General features: G+C 41.3%; 2 protein-coding genes across 5 annotated transcripts in view; both read left to right on the top strand.

The window, feature by feature from the left end:
• The window catches only part of TMEFF1 (transmembrane protein with EGF like and two follistatin like domains 1), a 102,821-nt gene extending 93,786 nt beyond the window's left edge, over window positions 1-9,035 (top strand). For all 4 annotated transcript variants that reach the window (XM_061588808.1, XM_061588817.1, XM_061588790.1 and 1 more), the window contains 3 exons: window positions 3,431-3,554; window positions 4,395-4,553; window positions 7,727-9,035. In XM_061588808.1, coding sequence (XP_061444792.1) covers window positions 3,431-3,554; window positions 4,395-4,553; window positions 7,727-7,811 — 368 coding nt within the window. In that variant the 3' untranslated portion in view covers window positions 7,812-9,035. The remainder of the gene's footprint in view (window positions 1-3,430; window positions 3,555-4,394; window positions 4,554-7,726) is intronic.
• Window positions 9,036-9,477: 442 nt separating this feature from the next.
• On the top strand, window positions 9,478-20,308 carry CAVIN4 (caveolae associated protein 4). Its single transcript, XM_061588832.1, has 2 exons — window positions 9,478-10,020; window positions 15,221-20,308. Exons 1-2 carry the CDS (start codon window positions 9,610-9,612, stop codon window positions 15,872-15,874), a joined length of 1,065 nt encoding a protein of 354 aa, XP_061444816.1. The 5' UTR covers window positions 9,478-9,609; the 3' UTR covers window positions 15,875-20,308.
• The last annotated feature ends 287 nt before the right edge of the window (window positions 20,309-20,595 follow it).

Here is a 20,595-nt window from a genome sequence, read left to right as displayed (position 1 = left end):
AGTCCTTTGAGTATGGGCAGGACAGTTTGACTTAGCCACCACCTCCAACCGGCGCCCCCACGACTGAGAGGAGGGAAGCAAGCAGCGAGCCTTCGAGTCCATATTAACAGAACTACAGAACCTCCGAGTCAAGACCCAATCCCTTTGGTCAGAGAATCAGACCTTGCACCTCCAAGTGACCCAGTTGGGGGCTCAAGTGACCACCATGCAGCAAGTGCCAGGCCCCATCCCACCCATGCCAGCCCCTTGTGTCAAGCCACCCGTGGGACTGATCCTCCATTACAGTGGGAAGCTGGAGCAGTTCGCCACATTCATTGCCCAGTGTGAGCTCTACATTCAAGTGCAGCAGTCAGATTTCCCTAATGACTCCTTGAAGATGGCCTTCGTCATCAGCCTCCTGGAGGGAGACGCTGCCATGTAAGCAACACCTCTGTTGCTCTGGAACAACCCCATATGTTAACTTCATTGAAGCCATGGAGGAGATCTTTCGAGACCCCCAGCAGACGGCCACCATGTCCCACCAACTGGGAACCCTGCGGCAGGGGCAGACTCGAAGGTTGTCACCAGGACCACGAGACCGAGTCAGCCCAAATCCTGCCTCCCATGCTTCTCCCCCACAGCTGTTTCTCCCCCAGTGTTGGAACCTCTATCCCTTCGGGGGTGGAGCCCATGCAGATGGGGGTGTGTGGCCACACCTGACAGAGGAAGAAAAAGAGAAGCAGCGCAGAGAGGGGTTGTGTCTTTACTGTGGGAAGGTGGGGCACCTTGCCAAGATTGTCCCACCAAGGTGGAGAAGGCCCTGGTACAGGAAAACTGCAAATCCCAGCGCTCGTAGAGGTCCATGAGCTGGGATTAACTGTAAGCCAGGGACCTCAAGACAGACCTATTGCGCCAAAGTCAGCACTGCATCTCCCCATTGGTCTATGCTTGCCCTCAGGTCAAAAGATCCATGTATATGCCATGGGTCAGGTGTGCCCAGTAACTTTATGAACTTGGACTTTGCTAAGCGCCATGGGATACCTGTCACCAAGCTTAAGGCCCCCCTTTCTGTGGAAACCATAGATGGGTGGCCCCTGACATCTGGAGTGGCCGCCCAGCTAATGGTGTGCTTGCGGGTGGAGCTACTGGGGCATGTACAGCAGTTGGCCTTTTATCTTGTCATCCTGCCCCATTTTCCAGTGGTACTTGGGGTGACCTGGTTGACACAACATGACCCCCTTATTTCATGGGGGAAGGCCACTGTGACATTCCAGTCGGACTAGTACCAACAGCACTGCCAGCCTACTCAGGTCTCCATGATAGCAGCCCAATCTGAGGGGGTTGTGCTGCCCGCCAAATACCTGGACTGTCAAGACATCTTTGACAAGAAGGAGGTGGACCAGCTGTCCCCCATAGGCCTTATGACTGTGCCAAAGACTTGCTCCCGGGCCCCCGAGTCCCCTCCAGATGTATATACTCCTTGTCAGAGCCAGAGCTGGCTGCATTACGGGACTTCTTGGTTGCCAACCTGTAGCAGGGGTTTATTCGGCCATCGAAGTCTCCTGCTGGGGCTCCTCTACCATTTGTTAAAAAAATAAAAAGTGTGGGAAGCTCTTTGAAAACTGTGGTCCACAAGCAACATCCAACCAACCTGAATGACCTGGAGTGAATCTGCCAAGAAGAATGGGCTCCATAACATCTGAGCTCCACAACATCTGAGGTAGCAGAAGGCTGAACGTGGTTGGGACATTGTCAGGACGCAGTTGTGGAATGGATGAGGGGGTAATAAGGTGAGCTTGAACCCTGGGAAGACAGAGGCACTGTGGGTGAGTGGTTTCAGAGATCGACCATTTACCCGTTCTGGATGGGGTTATTCTCCCATTGAAAGAACAGGTGCATAGTTTGGGGGTGCTCCTGGATCCATCTTTGTCACTTGTGGCTCAGGTAGATTTAGTGGCTAGGAGTACTTTTTACCAGCTATGGCAGGTGCACTAACTACCACCATTCTTGGACAGAGATAGCCTGGCTGTGGTGATTCATGCACTGGTAACCTCAAGACTGGATTATTATAAGTCTTTTGGGGCTACCTTTATACCTGGTCTGGAAGCTCCAGTAGATGCAAAATGATATGGCTAGACTGTTGATGGGGACAAACTACTGCCAGCACGTAACTCTGGTGCTTAAAAATTTACACTGGCTGTCTGTATGTTACCAGGCCAGGTTCAAGTTTCTTGTATTGATTCACTAATAGGCAAAAAAACCTTGCATTTTAAGAACATACCTATAGCCCACAGATATTTCTATCAAACTTTAAAAAGCAGGGAAATTGGGCAGCTATAGTGAATGCACCAGGGGAGCAGGAGACCTGACCTCCTCTCTGAAATATTGGACTGCCCTACAAATTTGTCAAAATACAAACACAATTTGGGTTGGTCTTTCACAGTCCAATCCACTTCCTGCGTAGCTTGGAAGAATTTGGTAATGTGCCTCTATAACACTGAATTAAATAAATAATGTGTACAAAATATTGCACCAACTTAGTAGTTGACATAGCACCATTGTAACAATGCAATTATATTTTATATTCTTCTGTTTTAGTTTTGATATCAATAGTATAACTTAATCTTACAGCAAGAGCCAATCATATAACGGATAAATTAAAAAACATTAATTTCTGGGGGACAAAGGGCATCATTGTTTTATAAACCCTTCTAATTCGAATGTTTTAGACAGTTAAGTATTTACCAAGATAGTTGAACTGAAAATGAAGTTTAACCATTTGATACAGTTGGTGTCTGTTTCAACCTGTTCCATTACTGAAGTCATCAAATTCTCTTCAAGGCAGTCAATGCATTTTATGCATTGATAAGCAATATTTCTATTTATCTTAGAAGTCTGTAAATACAGTTAGGTCTATAACCCTTCTTTCAATTATCATTTTCATACCAGACACTAGCCTGTTTGATCCATGCTAATGTAGTTCCCTTTGGGTTTGGGGGAATTAATATTATCGCATGATTCCAGGCAAGCAGAATCATACTGCATTTTTAAAAAACTTCCAAGGCTATAGTTAACCTAGGTGCCAGCTTCAGAGTGAATTTTTGCATATTGCTCATTAGTTAACTTTTTGGGAGTGCTGTTGTTTCATTGGTGTAGTGGAACTTTGAGAACGCATTGTTTAGACTTGTTAAGTGGAGAGACAGACCTCTTTCAGAAATACATTTGTGTGAGTGAAAAATATAATTATTAGTTGACTCTGTATCCCGCTTTGCCATCAAATGATGCTCAAGACGACTAACAAGGACAAAGCAATATATTAAAATACAATATAACAGCAATAAAACAAACAAAAACCAATTAAGGCATGTAAAACATCAAAAAAGTCAATGACAGCCAGTTTTAGTCTTCTTTCAATGTCTACAATTCTCCTTTCTTCTGTTTTTCTACAAAGATGCAAGTGATCAAAGAGAAGACATCTACATTGGAAACCATATTCCTTGCTCCGAAAGTTTCAGTGGCTACTGCATCCATGGGAAATGTGAATTCATTTATTCTACACAGAAAGCTTCCTGCCGGTAAGTCAATAGACCAAGAAGCAGCATTTGGAAATTTGTGCTCAGCTCCAAAATTAACATATAGTTTCTTCATGACATTCAGGGTGGTCCAGACAGCAACATCCACAACAGAATTTCCCCCCTTCTGAATAAGCATGAACTATATTGGGTTTAAGGAAGTCCTGTGTTTGTTACTCTAGTTTAATATTAAACATTTATTGACTTGTTGAAATAATTACATAATTTATTAAATATTAAGAGAAGAATGTGATACTCCAATTCCTGTGTCACACTAGTAATGGCACTATATTTTATTTTTGTAAACTTGTATTTAAAACACTCAGATCAAGCTTTTAAGTCATATGGAATTCTTCAGACTTTTTATTAATATAGAAGATAATATTTCCCAGAATTTTTTTGGTTAAGGCTGCAGAAGGAGAGAAGTCATGACAACTAAGATTAGTATAAAACTGATATGAGTAAAAAGATTGCTTCTAGAACTTTAAATGATACTGGACCACAGTGTGGCATCATCCCGTTTGCTCTGTACCAGGAGAGGGGAACCTGTGGTCCTCCAGGTGTTGGTCTCCAGCTTCCATCAGCCCCAGCCAGCATGGCCAGTGGTCAGGGATGATGGGAGTTGTAGATTAGCAACATCTGGATGGCCAAAGGTTCTTTATCCCTGTTTTGTATATTATCATTTATAGATGATATCTGTGTGGTTTTTTCATGCTTTTATAACAATATGAGATTTGTCCTCTTGAATCTTTCATTATTGTCTTGCAATTCATCATTTTCTACACAATAACCTGAAGGTTGAGAGGATTCCTGCTTCTAAGAATGTTTGTACTTCTATTCCAGGTGTGAATCTGGATACACAGGACAGCACTGTGAAAAGACGGACTTTAGCATACTTTATGTTGTCCCGAGTAGACAAAAACTCACACATGTTCTCATTGCAGCAATAATTGGAGCTGTCCAGATTGCCATAATTGTTGCAATTGTTATGTGCATAACTCGGTAAGTTGCTAGCAAAAAAAATTCATATGGATGCTTTTTGCCTTTTTTAGTTCATTGGTGTTGCAGCTGGAACCTTGTTGCCTTGTTTTCATGGCCCTCATTTGTTCAGTTTCCAGTGAGGTTTATGGGTATAAAAATCTGTTTTGGCTGGGTTTGGGTTTGGAAGGCCATGCATCAGACATTAGAGCAGCCTTCAAGCTGAAGTGATGTAGTGGCTAAGAATGTGAGCTCTAAGGTAGGGTGTTCCTGGTTCAAATCTGACCTAAAACACACACTTCTTAGGTGGCCTTTACCATTATCTGTGTATGCGCACACACATCTGTAACACAGAGGCCATGATACCAGCCTACCTTGCAGGATTTTTGTAAGAATTAATGAGATAAAGTAATGCTTTGATCACTTGAAATGCATTATCTGTATACACAAGTTTTTACTGTAAAGCTAGGTATATCTAGGTAACATCTCTTTGAGGTATATATACTACAAGGGGACCACAGTCCATAGCTGTCTTCATTATGTGAATAGGTGTTGATGTTATATACAGGGTCTTTGGTGTGAATTCTGGGCCTGCCAATCATGACTCACTCTCTTCCCTCCAACTCTGTATGCACCATTTACACAAAATTTGCTGAAGATGCTTCCATAGCAGAATGGAATGTTGGCTGTGTGCTTCTTGCTCAGCTCGAGATGGGAGTAGGCATGGCAGAGACAGAAAGGAAATGCTTCATCTGTTATATGATATTCATACACATCCCTCCTTGTTCCTGTTATACGTGCTATGGCCTAAAAAACTACAGGACCATTGCCTGTTCATCCAAACCCGTGTCAAAGACAGCATCCTCCATCTGTATGGTGCACTTGTGCACACAGGACAAGCTGTACTTCTCATGGTGGAGGAACGTCTTGAACCCCTCCCCTTCACTATGAAGTTAATGTTAGTATGGGGCTGGAATTTCACATATAGACCAGTATGTATGATGTCTTTTTTATCGAAGAATCATTCCAACCAAGACATCTTGAATATTGGCTCTTGTGTAGAGCACCCCCCTCACACATGAGGTTAGGCACATGGTAGAAGTGAGGGAGACATGCCTTTCTGCCATTTATGCAGATCAGAGTAATGAAGCAGTCCAGTTATTTTGTGTAATTAGGTCTATGTTTTCTGCAGTGCTTTTATTGGTTCCTATCTGGCCTTTCCAAACCAAGAACTAAATCCACAAATCAACCAACAAGACGATAGTTTCTCTGAAACTAACACTCTGAAGCTTACTATAGCTACGGACATGTCCCGTAGCAAAAGGTTTTTTAGAATTAATACAGAGTATTATCAAAAGGCTGGTATATGTTTGGCATTGCCATGTTCGCAGGATAGGTTGGAGCATTTCCCACTGTAGAAGTTGGCTACCTCCATTCCTCTTCCTAGTGCTGAAATCAACCAAGTATAAGTCAGTAGGAGAGTTGCACCACATCTAGGTGGATTCCCCCCGACCCCAATAATTTGGCTGGAACTTGTAGTTCTTAATACTGTATGGTGCATGGATTGTGTTCTGGGGAAAAAGCTGAGGTGGGCTAATATGAAGAAATGAAATGATTCATAGAGACCCATTGGTTAAGAGACACTTGATTTTCATCCCTGAAAGTCTTGTTTGTTCTCATTGTGAATGGCAACCTTCAGTTTCCCCAGCTGTTAATTTTCAGCTTGGAGGACGCAGAGGCAAATGGTGCTGGCAGCATTAGTTGCTTGAGCCAGAGAGTCAAGGAAATTGTATGCCTCAGCTAGAACAACATGGAACTTCCAAATAGCTAAGAGGCCATTTTAATGTTCACACCCCAAGCTCAAAGGTACTCTTGGCACAGTTGTGTATTTACTTCCAAGAAAATCCATTTAGCTTTATGTGGGTGAACCATGACCACCAGTTTCTTTGGCAAAATGGTAATTTCTTCTCAGCCATAAGCACTGCCTTTTACCCTAAGGTGACCTACCATGCAAGTTTGTTGTGAAGGGAAAAAGTGAGACACCCTGTCCCAGCATTCTTTGGAGGAAGGGTGGGATAAAACATTATATCTATCACAACCAAATTAGGCCATATATCTCATTAACCACATAAGATTGCAATCAGGTTGTAGCATCTTTTAAATTAAATTGGAACAGCTCACTGTGATAGAGATTAAGGAATTTGACCACAAATTTATTGTAGGGAGATTCAGCCATTTAAACCTACTTGCACCATTTACATTTGATATTGCAGTATTTATATTTTGCCATATTAGCTGTAGTAACTTTTGTTTCTGAATTTAAAAATATAGAGCATAATTTGGTTCTGAGACCGTGGACGGTTGCTGTAGGTCATCACTATAGTAAGCCATATCAGGCTAGATGGCCTTTTTTCTAATTCTGTATAAGTTTCTCTTTATAAGGCTTGTGATGTTGCTTTGATGAAGAATTCAGTACATGCCAGTCCAGAGATTAGCGTAGCAAGTTCCAGGTCTAGGGAAGAATTTGCAGTGAAGAGTGAATTTCAGGGTTATATATTTGCCATGTATGCACTTGTAGATTTATGCAGCCTGCATCCAGCTGCACTCCAGACATGGTTAAGCATGTTGGTGTAGACATTCTAGGCCATGGTCAAGAGCGATGTCATTGCAAGGCTGCTATATGCTAGAGGGCCATTTCTTAACTTTCCCTTTAGCAGTGTGGGAGCTGCTGCAACATGTCTCCTTTAACGTGCTGGTTGGTAACATCAAAAATCTGAGGTCATGTGCAAGGATTTCACATTTCACCTCCTTCCTACACCAGCACTTGCATGAACAAAAGAAATACTTGGGAGGAAAAGAGCTATGGCTGCAGTTTCCTCCCATGAGACCACAGATTTACTGTGATATCGGAAGGAGCTACTCTGCAACAACTCCCATGCTGCTAAAGCTCTCCTGTTCTTGCGTCAGCCAATGCAGGGGCATGATTATTAGTAGAGCCTCTGGTGTATAAACCCCAAAGGGAAAACATGGGTGGCTTCTGCAGTAGATGTACATGATGGATGATACAGCCCATTAATGCTCTTGTGTGGGTGGGTGGGTGCGTGGGTGTAAATTAAGCGTGAGGTGATGTTTTAAAACAGACTCCATTAATAAATAATTTTTCTCCCTCCCCCATTTCTTTTGGCTTCTGATAACAGGAAATGCCCAAAAAACAACAGAGGACGACGGCAGAAGCAAAATCTAGGCCACTTTACTTCAGATACATCATCCAGAATGGTTTAGCGTGATTTTTATACCTACATTGACCATGTGATGTACAATTTTATTATCTTTTTTTAAAAGAATGGAAATATTTATTTCAGAGGCCTTATTTTTGGACTTTTTTTTATGTAGCTCTGTTTTGTTTTATTCCAAAAGCAGCTGATAGCTATGGACTGCTCTAGTAACTTCTCATTTCATGACTTGGAGGTTACAGTAGTTTATTTCCTGTACTTGTATCACATGGGTATAATAATAGACTTGTGCTTTACTCATGGAATGTAACATTTTTGAGAACTGGGACATTTCACCAACGGTTGTAGAAAAAACAAAATGGAGCCCATCATGTTTCCTAGCAAACAAGGCATGACATAAGGGTAAATATGTTTACAGCATACTTTTCTTACAAGGAATTAGAAGACACTGTGTTTAAATACCGTAGATATTTAAATGTTTTTGAAAGTTAGTAATTGATTTTTTTAGACACTGCCAATCGCATGAATTGTGAAGCTGTTTACTTGTGTGTAGTTGTTACATATTTATAATGGGTTGAATCCAGACTAAGTTAAGTTGCATTTAGTTCTCGATGAAATTAGTGGGGCAAGATTGTCATGTCTTCAGTCCAGTGATTTAAATGCAACTAAGTGCAACTAACAGTCTTGATCCAATCCAGTATGTATGGACTGGGTCAAAGCACCACCGTCTTCATAAATATTTGACACTTTATTTTTAAATTGTAAAATAATAATAATAATAATATACATTTCAGAATCTGAAAGATTACCCAATGGAGCAGAGGGCATTTGTCCTGGAGAAACAGGTTTTGGTAGACTTTTTAAAAGTTGTTTAATAATCAAACTCACATGATTGGGATTAAGCCTGTGTTGGTCATTGTTTAAACTGCTTTCATACTTATTACAGTTTTCTAAAGAGGATACCTGTTTTCACATCAACAAATAAAATTGTAGTCTTTGTGATTAAAATGCAAAAAAGGAAAAAAATTAAATACCGTAAAAGATTTGAGCTCTTGTCTAGAATACTTTCAAGAGCTAAGAAGATGTTTCATCTAAATAAAGTCTGCTGGTTGTAGTTATTATATTAATAGGATGTTAGTAGTTGTTTGGAAGATCCAGAGCTAAAATGTAACTAGGGTGTGTTCCAGCTGTTCAACATGTAGTTTTAGGCTTTCCAATTCTGCATGTAGGATTTAATAATTTGTTCAATAAAAAGGCTTTCAATATTTGAACTGGAAAGGCATGTCAATATAATGTTTTCCCATGATATTTAATCAGTTCTTGAGTCTTTTTTTTTTTCATTCTTGGAAGGTTCAAAGAGTAGTGAAAGTGTTTTTCATTTAAATTACCAGAAGTCTATCGGAAAACATTGAATTCCCTCTCCCTGCCTGCACCCAAGAAAAGGGTTTAATTAAAACAAAAGCAACAGTGGATTTTAATAGTATGCCAGTTCATTCTTTGGCTTAATTAGTAAGTTGCTTAACTATTCCTGGATTAACTCAAGTAAGCTGATTGGTAGAGAAATGCGATTCTTTGAACGTATGTTCCTTTCCCAACGCTGCTTCCTAATTTTAGAGGTTTCATGTTGCAGAAAGCAGTTGAACAATCATGCGTGGTTATTTTGTGGTTATAAATGTTTGACAAGGCTCCCGGGGTGGAGTTTCAGACCCTGCTTTTGAACATTCCCCTAAAGCCAGCTGTCGAGCAACCTTCTTGCACTATTGCCAAAATTGTCGCACTGGAGTTTGTGCGGCTGTTGCAAGGAGTTTATATTTCAGCTCTTGTAGACCGATCCGAAGACGGGCAGCATGGATCACCGTGAAACCACCTTGGAGAAAGATAAAATCCACCAGAATCGCCTGCCGAGTGTCACAGATGACGATGAGGAGCAAGATGCTGCCTTTACCATTGTCAGAGTCCTGGACAAGGTGGCCACCATCGTGGACAGTGTGCAGGCCAGCCAGAAACGCATTGAAGAGAGGCACAGAGAAATGGAGGATGCCATCAAGACTATTCAGATTGACATTCTAAAGCTTGCTCAGGCTCATGGCAACACTGGCTACACAGTTAGCAAACTCCTGGAGAAAACCCGCAAAGTTAGCACTCGTGTTAGAGAAGTGAGAGCACGTGTCGAGAAGCAGAGCACTAATGTGCAGAAGGTTGAGGCCAAGCAAGAGGAAATGCTGCGGAAGAACAAGTTTCGTGTTGTAATTTACCAGGTAAACATGTGCTTTGTTTTTCATTGCTATAACTTTGCTGCATTCTTCAGTTTCTGACATCCTTGTTGGTTGTTTATCAAACCAGAGGGAGGTAAAGCACTCATCTTTGGGGTTGTTTTTTTAAAAAAATGATTTCTGCCTCTGAATGTGTTGCAGTATGAATCTGCCGCCAGCAAAGCGCTCGGTCTATTATTAGTGTCAAGAGACTTCTCAGCCAGCCAGCGTAAGATTAACTATAGATCAGCAAGGACTATTTGTTGCCTCTGTGAAATGCAATCTGAGGCAGGCGCTTGGGCATCATGACAGAGTATTCCATGCTTGACTGTCATCCCTGTTATTTTTTCAGAGGATTAACTAGAGAACTAAACCTCAATTTCTCTGCACAAAGTAGTACTTCCATTAATTGTGTTTTTAAAAAAGCTCATTTATATTTTGTTTGCGGATTGTTGACCCTTCTCGTATTCCTTCCCCCCACTCTCTCACTGCCAAACAGTGGTTTACTTGCAAGCTGTTCCTTGCATGAACCTTTAGCATTTCATTCTGAGGATTTCTTTGGAATTGCACATCTCAAAATTACTTACCCAGAGAATCTTGCCTGAACTGGAAAGAAAGCAGAAATTCTTGTGTTAAAATTAATTATTGTAAATGAATTAAATTAAAAATGGTTCTCTTCTGAATGAAGGTGTCCTATGCACACACAAATATTTCATGTACTGAGTATGGTCAAATGACTGGTGGTATGCTCAATTGCAAGGGCAGGGAAATTGTGATTGCTGTGTTTAAGTATCCCTAAAATCCTGCAAGATATTCAGGATCCTTCATTCTCATTAAGGGCACCAGGAATTGAAAATATTTCACATCTAGCCATTAGATCAGCAAATTCCTTCCTTAGAATAACAGCTACTGAGGGAAAAATCTAGGCTGTTTGGACAGATTGTGAAAATGCCTTGGCACGTGAATAATTTATGTCAGTGAATGGCTTTTTAAAAGATACTTCGTCCCATTGATTTCAATGGGAGAGTTAAATACTGAGTTAAATCTCTTCCATTAAAATCCATAGGGCTGAAAAGTGCTTAACTTTGGTGGGATCAGGCTCATGGTTCCACAATATTCAATGAGACCTATGTAAAGTACATTTTGGACTCACACTTGGGTATGAAGGCAAAACTTCCTTTAACCCCTGTGCTACTACTTGTCCCTATGGATTAATAGTGTAGCTCACTAAAAAAATATCCATTCATGTTCTACAGTTCACTGCAGACTAGGTAGTCACATTTACGCACATGCGCACACATACACACTTCTGCAGGCACACACACTTCATCCCTACAATTGGAGGTAACCAAAAATGTATTTGTAGAACATTAGGCAAAATAAATAAATAATGAAATGTCTACTTTGTAATCTAGTAGCAAGTTACCTGAGTTATAAGTTAGTTGCTCAATATCCCCATGCATGACTTTTCTGTGTGGTGCAGGATCCACAAATGTTCAGGGAGCAAGAGCAATCCTTACTATATTAGTACATGGCCAGTCTTCAGCATGCTTACTGGACAGCATGGCCTATGGACACAGCTAAGGCACAGAATCAGGCCTGCATGCCTGCAAGGAAAAGGTTAATGAACACCTCCCCATTCACCGTTCTTCTGCTGCTGTGCCAGCCTCAAGCAGCTGCTTTTTCACTATTTTTTATTTTAGCAAATAAAGATCAAGAGAAAGTTACTACTACTGTATGTAGTTTTGCCCAGGGCTGTGGAGTCAGAGTTGTGGAGTCGGAAGCAATTTTGGGTGGAGTCGGAGTCAGAGTCGGTAGAAATGTACCGACTCCGACTCCTTCATAAATGGCAAATGTATATTAACTAGTAATAACACATTTACTGTAGTAAAATGGTAGCACAAGGCATTTCATCACCACCACATGAATCCAGAGCTTGGAAAAGTTACTTTTTTAATCTACAACTCCCATCAGCCCCAGGGATTGGGTTTGTGGGAGTTGTAGTTCAAAAAAGTAACTTTTCCAAGCTCTGGATTCACGTGGTGGTGATGAAATGCCTTGTAATACCATTTTACTACAGTAAATGTGTTATTACTAGTTAATATACATTTGCCATTTATGAAGGAGTCAGAGTCGGACAGTAGAAAAATAGAGGAGTCGGAGTGGGAGTCGAAGGTCTGGCGTACCGACTCCACAGCCCTGGTTTTGCCTTCATAGCCTCCAGAACAAATTAATGTTATAATTGTTAGTTGCTGACAAGTTCAGCAATCAGCATGAGATCTGCTTCTAGAAAGTATCAGTGGGGAGCAATGAAGATGGCTTTTTTTGTGTATGTGTGCAAATATTTGGATTGGGGCTTTGAAAAATAGCATCTAGTCTCAAAATTAAGGGCACACAGTTCACTGGGATCACTTTTTCCCCTATTCCAAACTTAGAGCAGTATACTATGCCTGTGGAGAATAAAATGTTCTGTATAGAATAAATAGCTATCTGGCCAAGCCTGTGGTCAGGAATTTAGGATGGGCCCATAGTTCAGTGGTTTACATGTTTTGCATACAAAAGACCCCAACTTCAGTCTCTGGCCTTTCCAGAGGAAAGGGTCTCAAGTATCAAGGCCAGCTGAGAAAAAACTCCCTAGGGTCCTAGAGAGCTGCTGCCTATTGGAGGATAGTAACTGATAGCAAGGTGCCAAGTATTTGTCAATCATTCCAGCAATTTTGCCATCATTGGCCACAACCCCTCAAAACTGCAGATTTTCCCTTCGCCAAGCAATTGCATAGAATTCTGCCTGCACATTTCCCCTTTAATCTCGTCTAATGTAAAAAGAACAGAGACTTAAAATGTGACAGTTGAATGTTCAGAGAAAGGACTTGAGAGATCCTTGAGGTGGATACCCGTTCTTCCTTCGCTACAGCCATATGATTGGCTGAGAATATTATCAAGTGAATGATATATATGGCATCTCAATTTCTTTCTGTGGTGAGGGGTTCTGGCAGTAGCACTGTCAGGGCAGGAGTCTAGGGCCCCATTCAGCAGAATGCTCTTAAGTGAAGTTTTTTTAAGTGTGCACTTTAATGACATGTCAGTGTGGCAAGCAGGTGATCACAAAGAGATGTGTCATACAGAGACAAATACTAGCCAGAAATCTGGGATTAACTGTCTCTCTTGGTTGAGTGTATATGCAGTAGCTAACCCAAGGGGTTTTTTGGCTATGTAATTGTAAAATAGCCCTTAAATTCAATGGCCCTTAAACTATGTTTATAGTTTAATTATATTTCCTATCAGACATGATTAGAAGAAATCAAATACACTGAAAAATCAAATGTGATGTGTGATTATTGATCAAATGTGATCAATAATAACAGGGTATGCAGTGGGATTTTCAGCTGCACAAATTGTTATGCAAACAGTCAAGCTTGTGAATGACACCCCATCTGCCCCTCTTACCCTGCAAAAAGAGCATCCAGCATTCTCTGTTTACCATCACTTAATCTTTTCAGATTTTTTATGCCATCTGCACGAGAGCAGCACCAAGGAATGTGCAAAAAACAACAGCGCAACATCCCTGTTTTGCACTGGAAGCCTGGAATGTCATCAGCATTAGCAAAAGGGCAGAATCAAAATCAAAATCAATTCGTGGCGTTTACTGGGGTGGGCTCACAGGAAGTTTTATATGCCTTGTTGATTTGATTTTGATTTGATTTTAATATTTCTACCCCGCCTTACGGCCAAAGGCCCTCAAGGCGGCTTACAAAAGGCACCCATATAAAAATACACCAATAAAACAATAATATATCAATAAAACGTCAATAATACATAAATAAAACAATAAACAATAAAAACAATACAATTGGTAATACATTTCAAAGTTAACACAAACTACCTCCCCCCTCACTTTGGCTAAATAGGTATTATAGGCATTGGGCTACTTTGCAAGGCTAGCCACACACTCTCAGTCATAGTCCTATCCCCATACTTCTGGGAGTGGCGCGGCCCTCTCAGCCTGCGGAAGCCGGGGCTTACGATGGCGGCGGGATGGCGGTTCTGGCCCTGGAGCTGCTGGTTCACCTTGCGAGGGTCCCAAAGGTGGAGTTTGATGTGGGGAGGAGGAGTGAGAAGCTGCCGGAGGCCTTTCCTGGCTGCGGCCTTCCTGCACCCATTTCTCCTTCTTGGTGCTGGAGACACCTCTGCCTTCCACTTGCTCCATGCACTTATTGAACTTCTTCTGGCCGGGCCCAGCACTTGCTGAAGGACTCCAGGTGATGGGGATGCCGCTGCCTCCCTTGCAGCCTTCATTGCTTTCGATTTTGATAAGCCGGTGCTTGGGGGAGATGTATTTGACGGCGGCAGCATCAGGCGGGGTGGCAGCTTGCCTTTCGCTGAGGCAGGGCTGTTGTGCCTTTCCCTTGGTTGCCTCCGCGGAGAGATCCTTGGGGTTTCGGCTGCTTGTAACGCCATTGAACCAAGGGCTCCGCTCTCTGCAGAGACTCCTCTGCCCCATCTGTTAGCCCCAAACATGCAACTGCCCCATGTGTCCATATCACACTCTGATAGCTGCTTGGTGGTCTTTTGAGACCAAAAGGTAGAGTATCCATATTTTAAAGAAAGAAGTAAAGACATATGGATGAAGATATGGTCAACTAAAACAGCAGTTGCACCAAACACTAGGTGCTGCGTCACAGAATGTCCTGTTAACTTTCCAAAGCTTTGCTGTTCTGATTGTATCATTAGTCTGTTGCATGCCCTACGTGTGATCAGACATGCTGTTTTGGCATAACTAAGGTTTACCATATGGATTGATTCTTTGGACTGATTCTCCTACCCCTATAGTAATGCCAAAGAGGAGAGAGCAGATAAGGCAGTCAGGAGAGAGGTTGAGGCAAACAAGGATAAGATTTAAGAAATGTCTTTTAAGACTTCACCAGGGATTTTGCTCATGCCCCAGAGGAGGAAAAAGGATGAAGGTGGTGCAGAGCATGTGATGTCATGGTGCACTCTTTACTGATCATCAGTGTTACATTTATATTGGCACCAAGAAGCAAAACAAATGAAATACTTTTGGGGGGAGCGCTAGCATGGTAGGTAACCAGGATATGAGGTACTTTGAGTCTTGGTGCTACCATTAATAAGGAATGGTCCATCTGGAAACGCTCCTTTTCCCCCTTCACAATAAGCCCTTTTTAACATATTATGCTTTCACTTGCAGGAGGACATTCAGTGTCCATCTTCTCTATCAGTTATCAAAGACCGGACACGAGGGGAGAACCGAGAAGATGCCTTCTGCCCACCTGATGATCTCTCCTCCGATGAGGAGTACTACATAGAAGAGAGCAGAGCATCCCAGTTTAAGAAATCAGGCATTAAGCGTATCAACAATATAAAAAAGGCCTTTTCAAGAGAGAATCTTCAGAAAACAAGGCAAAATTTTGGCAAGAAGGTAGATAGGCTTCAAACTAGAATAGTAACGCCAGAGAGGAGAGAGCGAATAAGGCAATCAGGAGAGAGGTTGCGGCAAACTGGGATAAGGTTTAAGAAAAATATATCCAATGCAGCACCAACCAAGGAGACATTCAAGAAGAAAATGACTAAAGAGCCTCCGATGGCTGAAGGTCAAGAAGGAACCCAAGAGGCTGGTGGTGATACAACAGTTGAAAGTGGGGATGCTGAACCAGTCACTGAAGAAATTTCCTACCAAGAGGTAGTAACAAAAGTGAAGAAAGACAAAGGTGGTGGATCAAAAGGCCCTTCCCAGGTAGAGGAGAAGGTAGTGATTAAATTTACTCCTGAAAAGATAGTGCTGAATCAGAAAGCAAAAGAAGATGAGGATGTACTCCTGCTGGATCTAAAGCAAGCTGCCTAAATGGCCAATGACACCTCCTGTGGTGGTGTCACTGTGGCAGGGAAGGCATAATCCCTTTAACTTCGGTAGATGTAGAACAGCAGTTTTCAAATTTCCTTCAGGCTTCCCTTTCTTCTACATTGATTTGCCTGCTGAGGAGACCTTGGAGCAACCACTGTACTTCGCAGAAGATTCTGGGGCATGTTCAAGAGCACACTCCATTCACTTGGGGTGCCAGACTGGTCTCCTGGGCCTAGCTGTCACACCACATAAGGGGATGCCCTAGGACATATCCAGCACTCCCCAGCATTTTACAAGGAAGATCAATAACGGTGGACAAACTGTCCTTCAAGCAGTTTGTTCTCTGTTACCACTGTTCCTACTGCTGAATCCCTGATAAACTCTCAAGGAACACTAGTGTGCCTAGGAAGAGTTTGGAAACCACTGATTAGATAAATGTGTGTTTATATGAGCAAAATATATCTATATGTATATACTGTTTTCATTTTTAGGTAATGGATATTTCTTCATCATCTGCTGTCATCGCAGTTGAAATAAGGAACTGATCTCCTTTGATGTATACACATAAATGCCATTTATCATAAGATGTTTTACTAAAGAGAGGTAGAAGCCCCCTGCATTTTAATGGCATTAATTCCCTCAACAGTCTTTCTTCTATCTGTATTTTATGCACAGTGACAACTAAACAGCACAAATCTAATTAAATGACTCATGAGGTATCTGAGACTGACTTTTCCACTAAGGGGTGGGTGGGGGCAGATGAATCCATCAACAGGTAACTTGCTTTTCTTGAAGACTACAGTTAGCGATTAATTTCTTTCTTATTCCCAAACAAGAATGCTCAGTGAAAGTTGTTCTGGAAAAGGTGCAGCAAAGTTGATTGGTTCTTTGAATACATACAGAAAGTTGCCCTTGCTATCTGTGATAAGGGAAGGACTATTAGGGGTCCATTAGGGATGTGGAAGAGGATTCCGTGACTTTAGCAAGACTCTGGAAGAAAACACAACAAGACTATTGGAAAATAGTGACTGCAGGCCCTGGTTTTTCACTAGCCAGCATTGCAGAGAAATAGCTGAATGGGGCCTTCATGTTCAAAGCCTTGAACACCAGACAGTGGGGATAAGCAGCAGTAGAGGCTTGTTCCCTTCCGAGAAGCACCTGGTTCACCACTGTGGGAAATATGTTGCTGGACTAGATGGAATATTAGTTCAGCCCAACCAGGCTCTTGGGTTGTTTTGTGTGATCCAAGTCAGTCAGTAGGTAGTGTGGAAGATTCAGAGAAAGAATATTGAGGTGAAAATTCCTGAAAAAGAATATTGAACTTAAATTCAGAAGTGTGAGCATGCCAAACTTATCCATGGTTGTCATGTGCGGTATCTCATGCTATTCCCTCCTTCAACATGTATGAAATGTATAACATCCCTTGATTTACATTCATGTTTGCAGCCCTCTGTCTATCCAGTGGGTATTGCATGGCTCCCTAAATAGATGTGGTCACTGGACTCAATCTATCCAAATAAAATATATTTACAGAAGATACTACTGACTTTTCTGTCAGTGCTTGCTTCCAACAGTGACTATACACAGAGCTAAGTGTACTGTGTGGCCTGGTCCCAAGCTACGATTTGAAAGTACGAGGCCACCACCTTGCTGAAGCTAAGCAGGTCTGGGTCTGGTCAGTGCCTGGATGGGAGACTATATATAAGTTGTCTCTGGGTCTATGAGGAAACAAAGGCTGGGCATAAATGTAGGAAATAAATAAAAGGAAGAAATTACACCAAGCATTACACCATTCTGTGACAATACAATGACTAGTACGTAGGGACAAAGAACTATCACAATACTTATTGTATAGAAATACAAGAGGACAACAAAAAGGGAAGAACAAGAGCCCTATTCCAAAAGATTAGAAAAATGAAAGGGAAATTTAAACCAAGAGTGGGGATGTTGAATAATCAACAGGGGAACACACTGACTGACCGAGATGAAATAAAAGGAAGATGGAAGCAATACACTGAAGAACTCTATAAAAGAGATGCCAGTATGACAGATTCGTTCATGGAGGAACCGCATGATGAAGAACCAGAAATTTTAGAATGTGAGGTGAAAGCTGCTCTTAAAATACTTGGAAGAAACAAATCACCAGGAATAGATGGCATACCAATAGAGTTGCTACAAGCTACTGAGACTGAATCTGTCCAAATTTTGACAAAAATTTGTCAAGAAATATGGGAAACTAACAATGGCCCACAGACTGGAAGCGTTCCATATACATCCCAATTCAAAAGAAGGGGGATCCCAGGGAATGTAGTAATTATCAAATTATTGCCTTAATATCCCATGCAAGTAAAGTAATGCTCAAGATTCTACAAGAAAGGCTCTTATCATACATGGAGCAAGAAATGCCAGACGTCCAAGCTGGATTTAGAAAGGGAAGAGGCACCAGAGATCATATCGCAAACATATGTTGGATAATGGAATGGACCAAGGAATTTCAGAAGAAAATCACCCTGTGCTTTATAGATTACAGCAAAGCCTTTGACTGTGTAGATCATGAAAAACTATGGAATGCTTTAAAAGAAATGGGGGTGCCACAGCATCTGATCGTCCTGATGCGCAACCTATACTCTGGACAAGAGGCTACTGTAAGGACAGAATATGGAGAAACCGACTGGTTCCCAATCGGAAAGGGTGTGAGACAGGGGTGTATTTTATCACCCTATTTATTTAATCTATATGCAGAACATATCATATGGAAAGCAGGATTGGACCATGATGGTGTGAAAATTGGAGGGAGAAAGATCAATAATTTAAGATATGCAGACGATACCATACTACTAGCAGAAACCAGTAATGATTTGAATGCTGATGAAAGTTAGAGGAAAGCACAAAAGCAGGACTACAGCTGAACGTCAAAAAGACTAAAGTAATGACAACAGAAGATTTATGGAACTTTAAAGTTGACAATGAGGACATTGAACTTGTCAAGGATTATCAATACCTCGGCACAGTCGTTAACCAAAATGGAGACAATAGTCAAGAAATCAGAAGAAGGCTAGGACTGGGGAGGGCTGCTATGAGAGAAGTAGAAAAGGTCCTGAAATCCAAAGATGTATCACTGAACACTAAAGTCAGGATCATTCTGACCATGGTATTCCCGATATCTATGTATGGATGTGAAAGTTGGACAGTGAAAAAAGTGGGTAAGAGAAAAATCAACTCCTTTGAAATGTGGTGTTGGAGGAGAGCTTTGTGCATACCATGGACTGCAAAAAAGACAAATAATTGGGTGTTAGAACAAATTAAACCAGAACTGTCACTAGAAGCCAAAATGATGAAACTGAGGTTATCATACTTTGGACACATCACGAGAAGACATGATTCACTAGAGAAGACAATAATGCTGGGAAAAACAGAAGGGAGTAGAAAACGAGGAAGGCCAAACAAGAGATGGATTGATTCCATAAAGGAAGCCACAGACCTGAACTTACAAGATCTGAACAGGGTGGTTCATGACAGGTGCTTTTGGAGGTCACTGATTCATAGGGTCGCCATAAGTCGTGATCAACTTGAAGGCACATAAAAACAACTTGTGGAGAAGGGCAGTGAGCTACGTAGGGCATTGATGATCTGCCTCTGGCCACCAGCAGTCCTACTAAGTGCCCCCCTGGTATCGTGGTTTCATCATGCATTTATTTTTCACATTCTTTAAAGCCTGTCTTTCTAATAGAGACTAAAAGCCTACCTTTTAAAAAAAAATGAAAGCTGGGATTCTCAGGAGTCAGTAACCAATATATATGTGTTTACAAGGAAACACATAGCCTTGAATATAGTATCTAGAATCTTGTGTACTGTGTTAGCACTTAGCCATAGGATCTAAGGAACAGTGGTTATGAGATCGTAATACTACACTGTGTTTTGGTGGTGCAACAATTTCAAAGTGGATTCATGTTTCCAGATTGGATGGATGACCTCACTGCAAAGGAACACACTAAGAGGCAAGCTGTATAAGGGAGAAAGCTGTTTCAGATGTACTGTAACTATATTTCCACACACTGTAAAGACAAAAAGGTAGTAATTTATTACTATATTAGACGGAACTCATCACTAGCTTTCTTTACTAACTATGCTGGCATACCAGTTTTGTTACCAGCTTAGATTTCATTGAACCACCAAGATTATTTTAGTTCATGATCTTATTTATCCTGTGCTTTGCTTTGCCTGATTTAGCCTCAACTTGGAACATAGAGATTAGCTATAAAATAATAATAAAGAACTGAATTAAACCCTGCTTCTTATATGCATGTTCAGAGCTACAGAAATGTTACTGTTCCTCTGTGCTACATAGTCTAATGATCAATTTATAGAAAATTAACTGAAACACAAAGAAGGAAAATGTTCCAGTTTTGAATAAAAATCGATACTGTTCTTGAATTTGACTTTGGAACCATTTCATCTGAATTCTGTGGCATATTTTTAAATTGTCCCACTGGACATACAGAAAGGTGTTCACTAGGACCCATCTCTTGCTATAAAACATGCAATGCGATCAAAATAACTAATTTCCAACTCAAGAACAGATATGAAGGCTAATTTAACTCTTGTATGTCTAGCTAATGTGGAAAGCTATGTCTAGCTTCCATTATATGACTCTCCCTTTCTGCAGTCAAATCTCTGGAATAGTTTTATAGCTGTTATGAAATATTTCCACATAATATGAG

The sequence above is a fragment of the Rhineura floridana genome, chromosome 1 (genome assembly GCF_030035675.1).
Source record: "Rhineura floridana isolate rRhiFlo1 chromosome 1, rRhiFlo1.hap2, whole genome shotgun sequence".
In the NCBI taxonomy this organism is placed as follows: domain Eukaryota; kingdom Metazoa; phylum Chordata; class Lepidosauria; order Squamata; family Rhineuridae; genus Rhineura; species Rhineura floridana.
Note: the sequence above shows the minus strand (reverse complement) of the source record. Positions and strands in the feature narration are given on the sequence as shown.

What these genes read in the sequence shown, in the direction of transcription:
- CAVIN4 (XM_061588832.1), top strand. Translation starts at nt 9,610, where the DNA reads ATGGATCACCGTGAAACCACCTTGGAGAAAGATAAAATCCACCAGAAT. An exon ending in TTCGTGTTGTAATTTACCAG is followed by an intron (nt 10,021 to 15,220) that starts GTAAACATGTGC and finishes TTTCACTTGCAG; the next exon opens with GAGGACATTCAGTGTCCATC.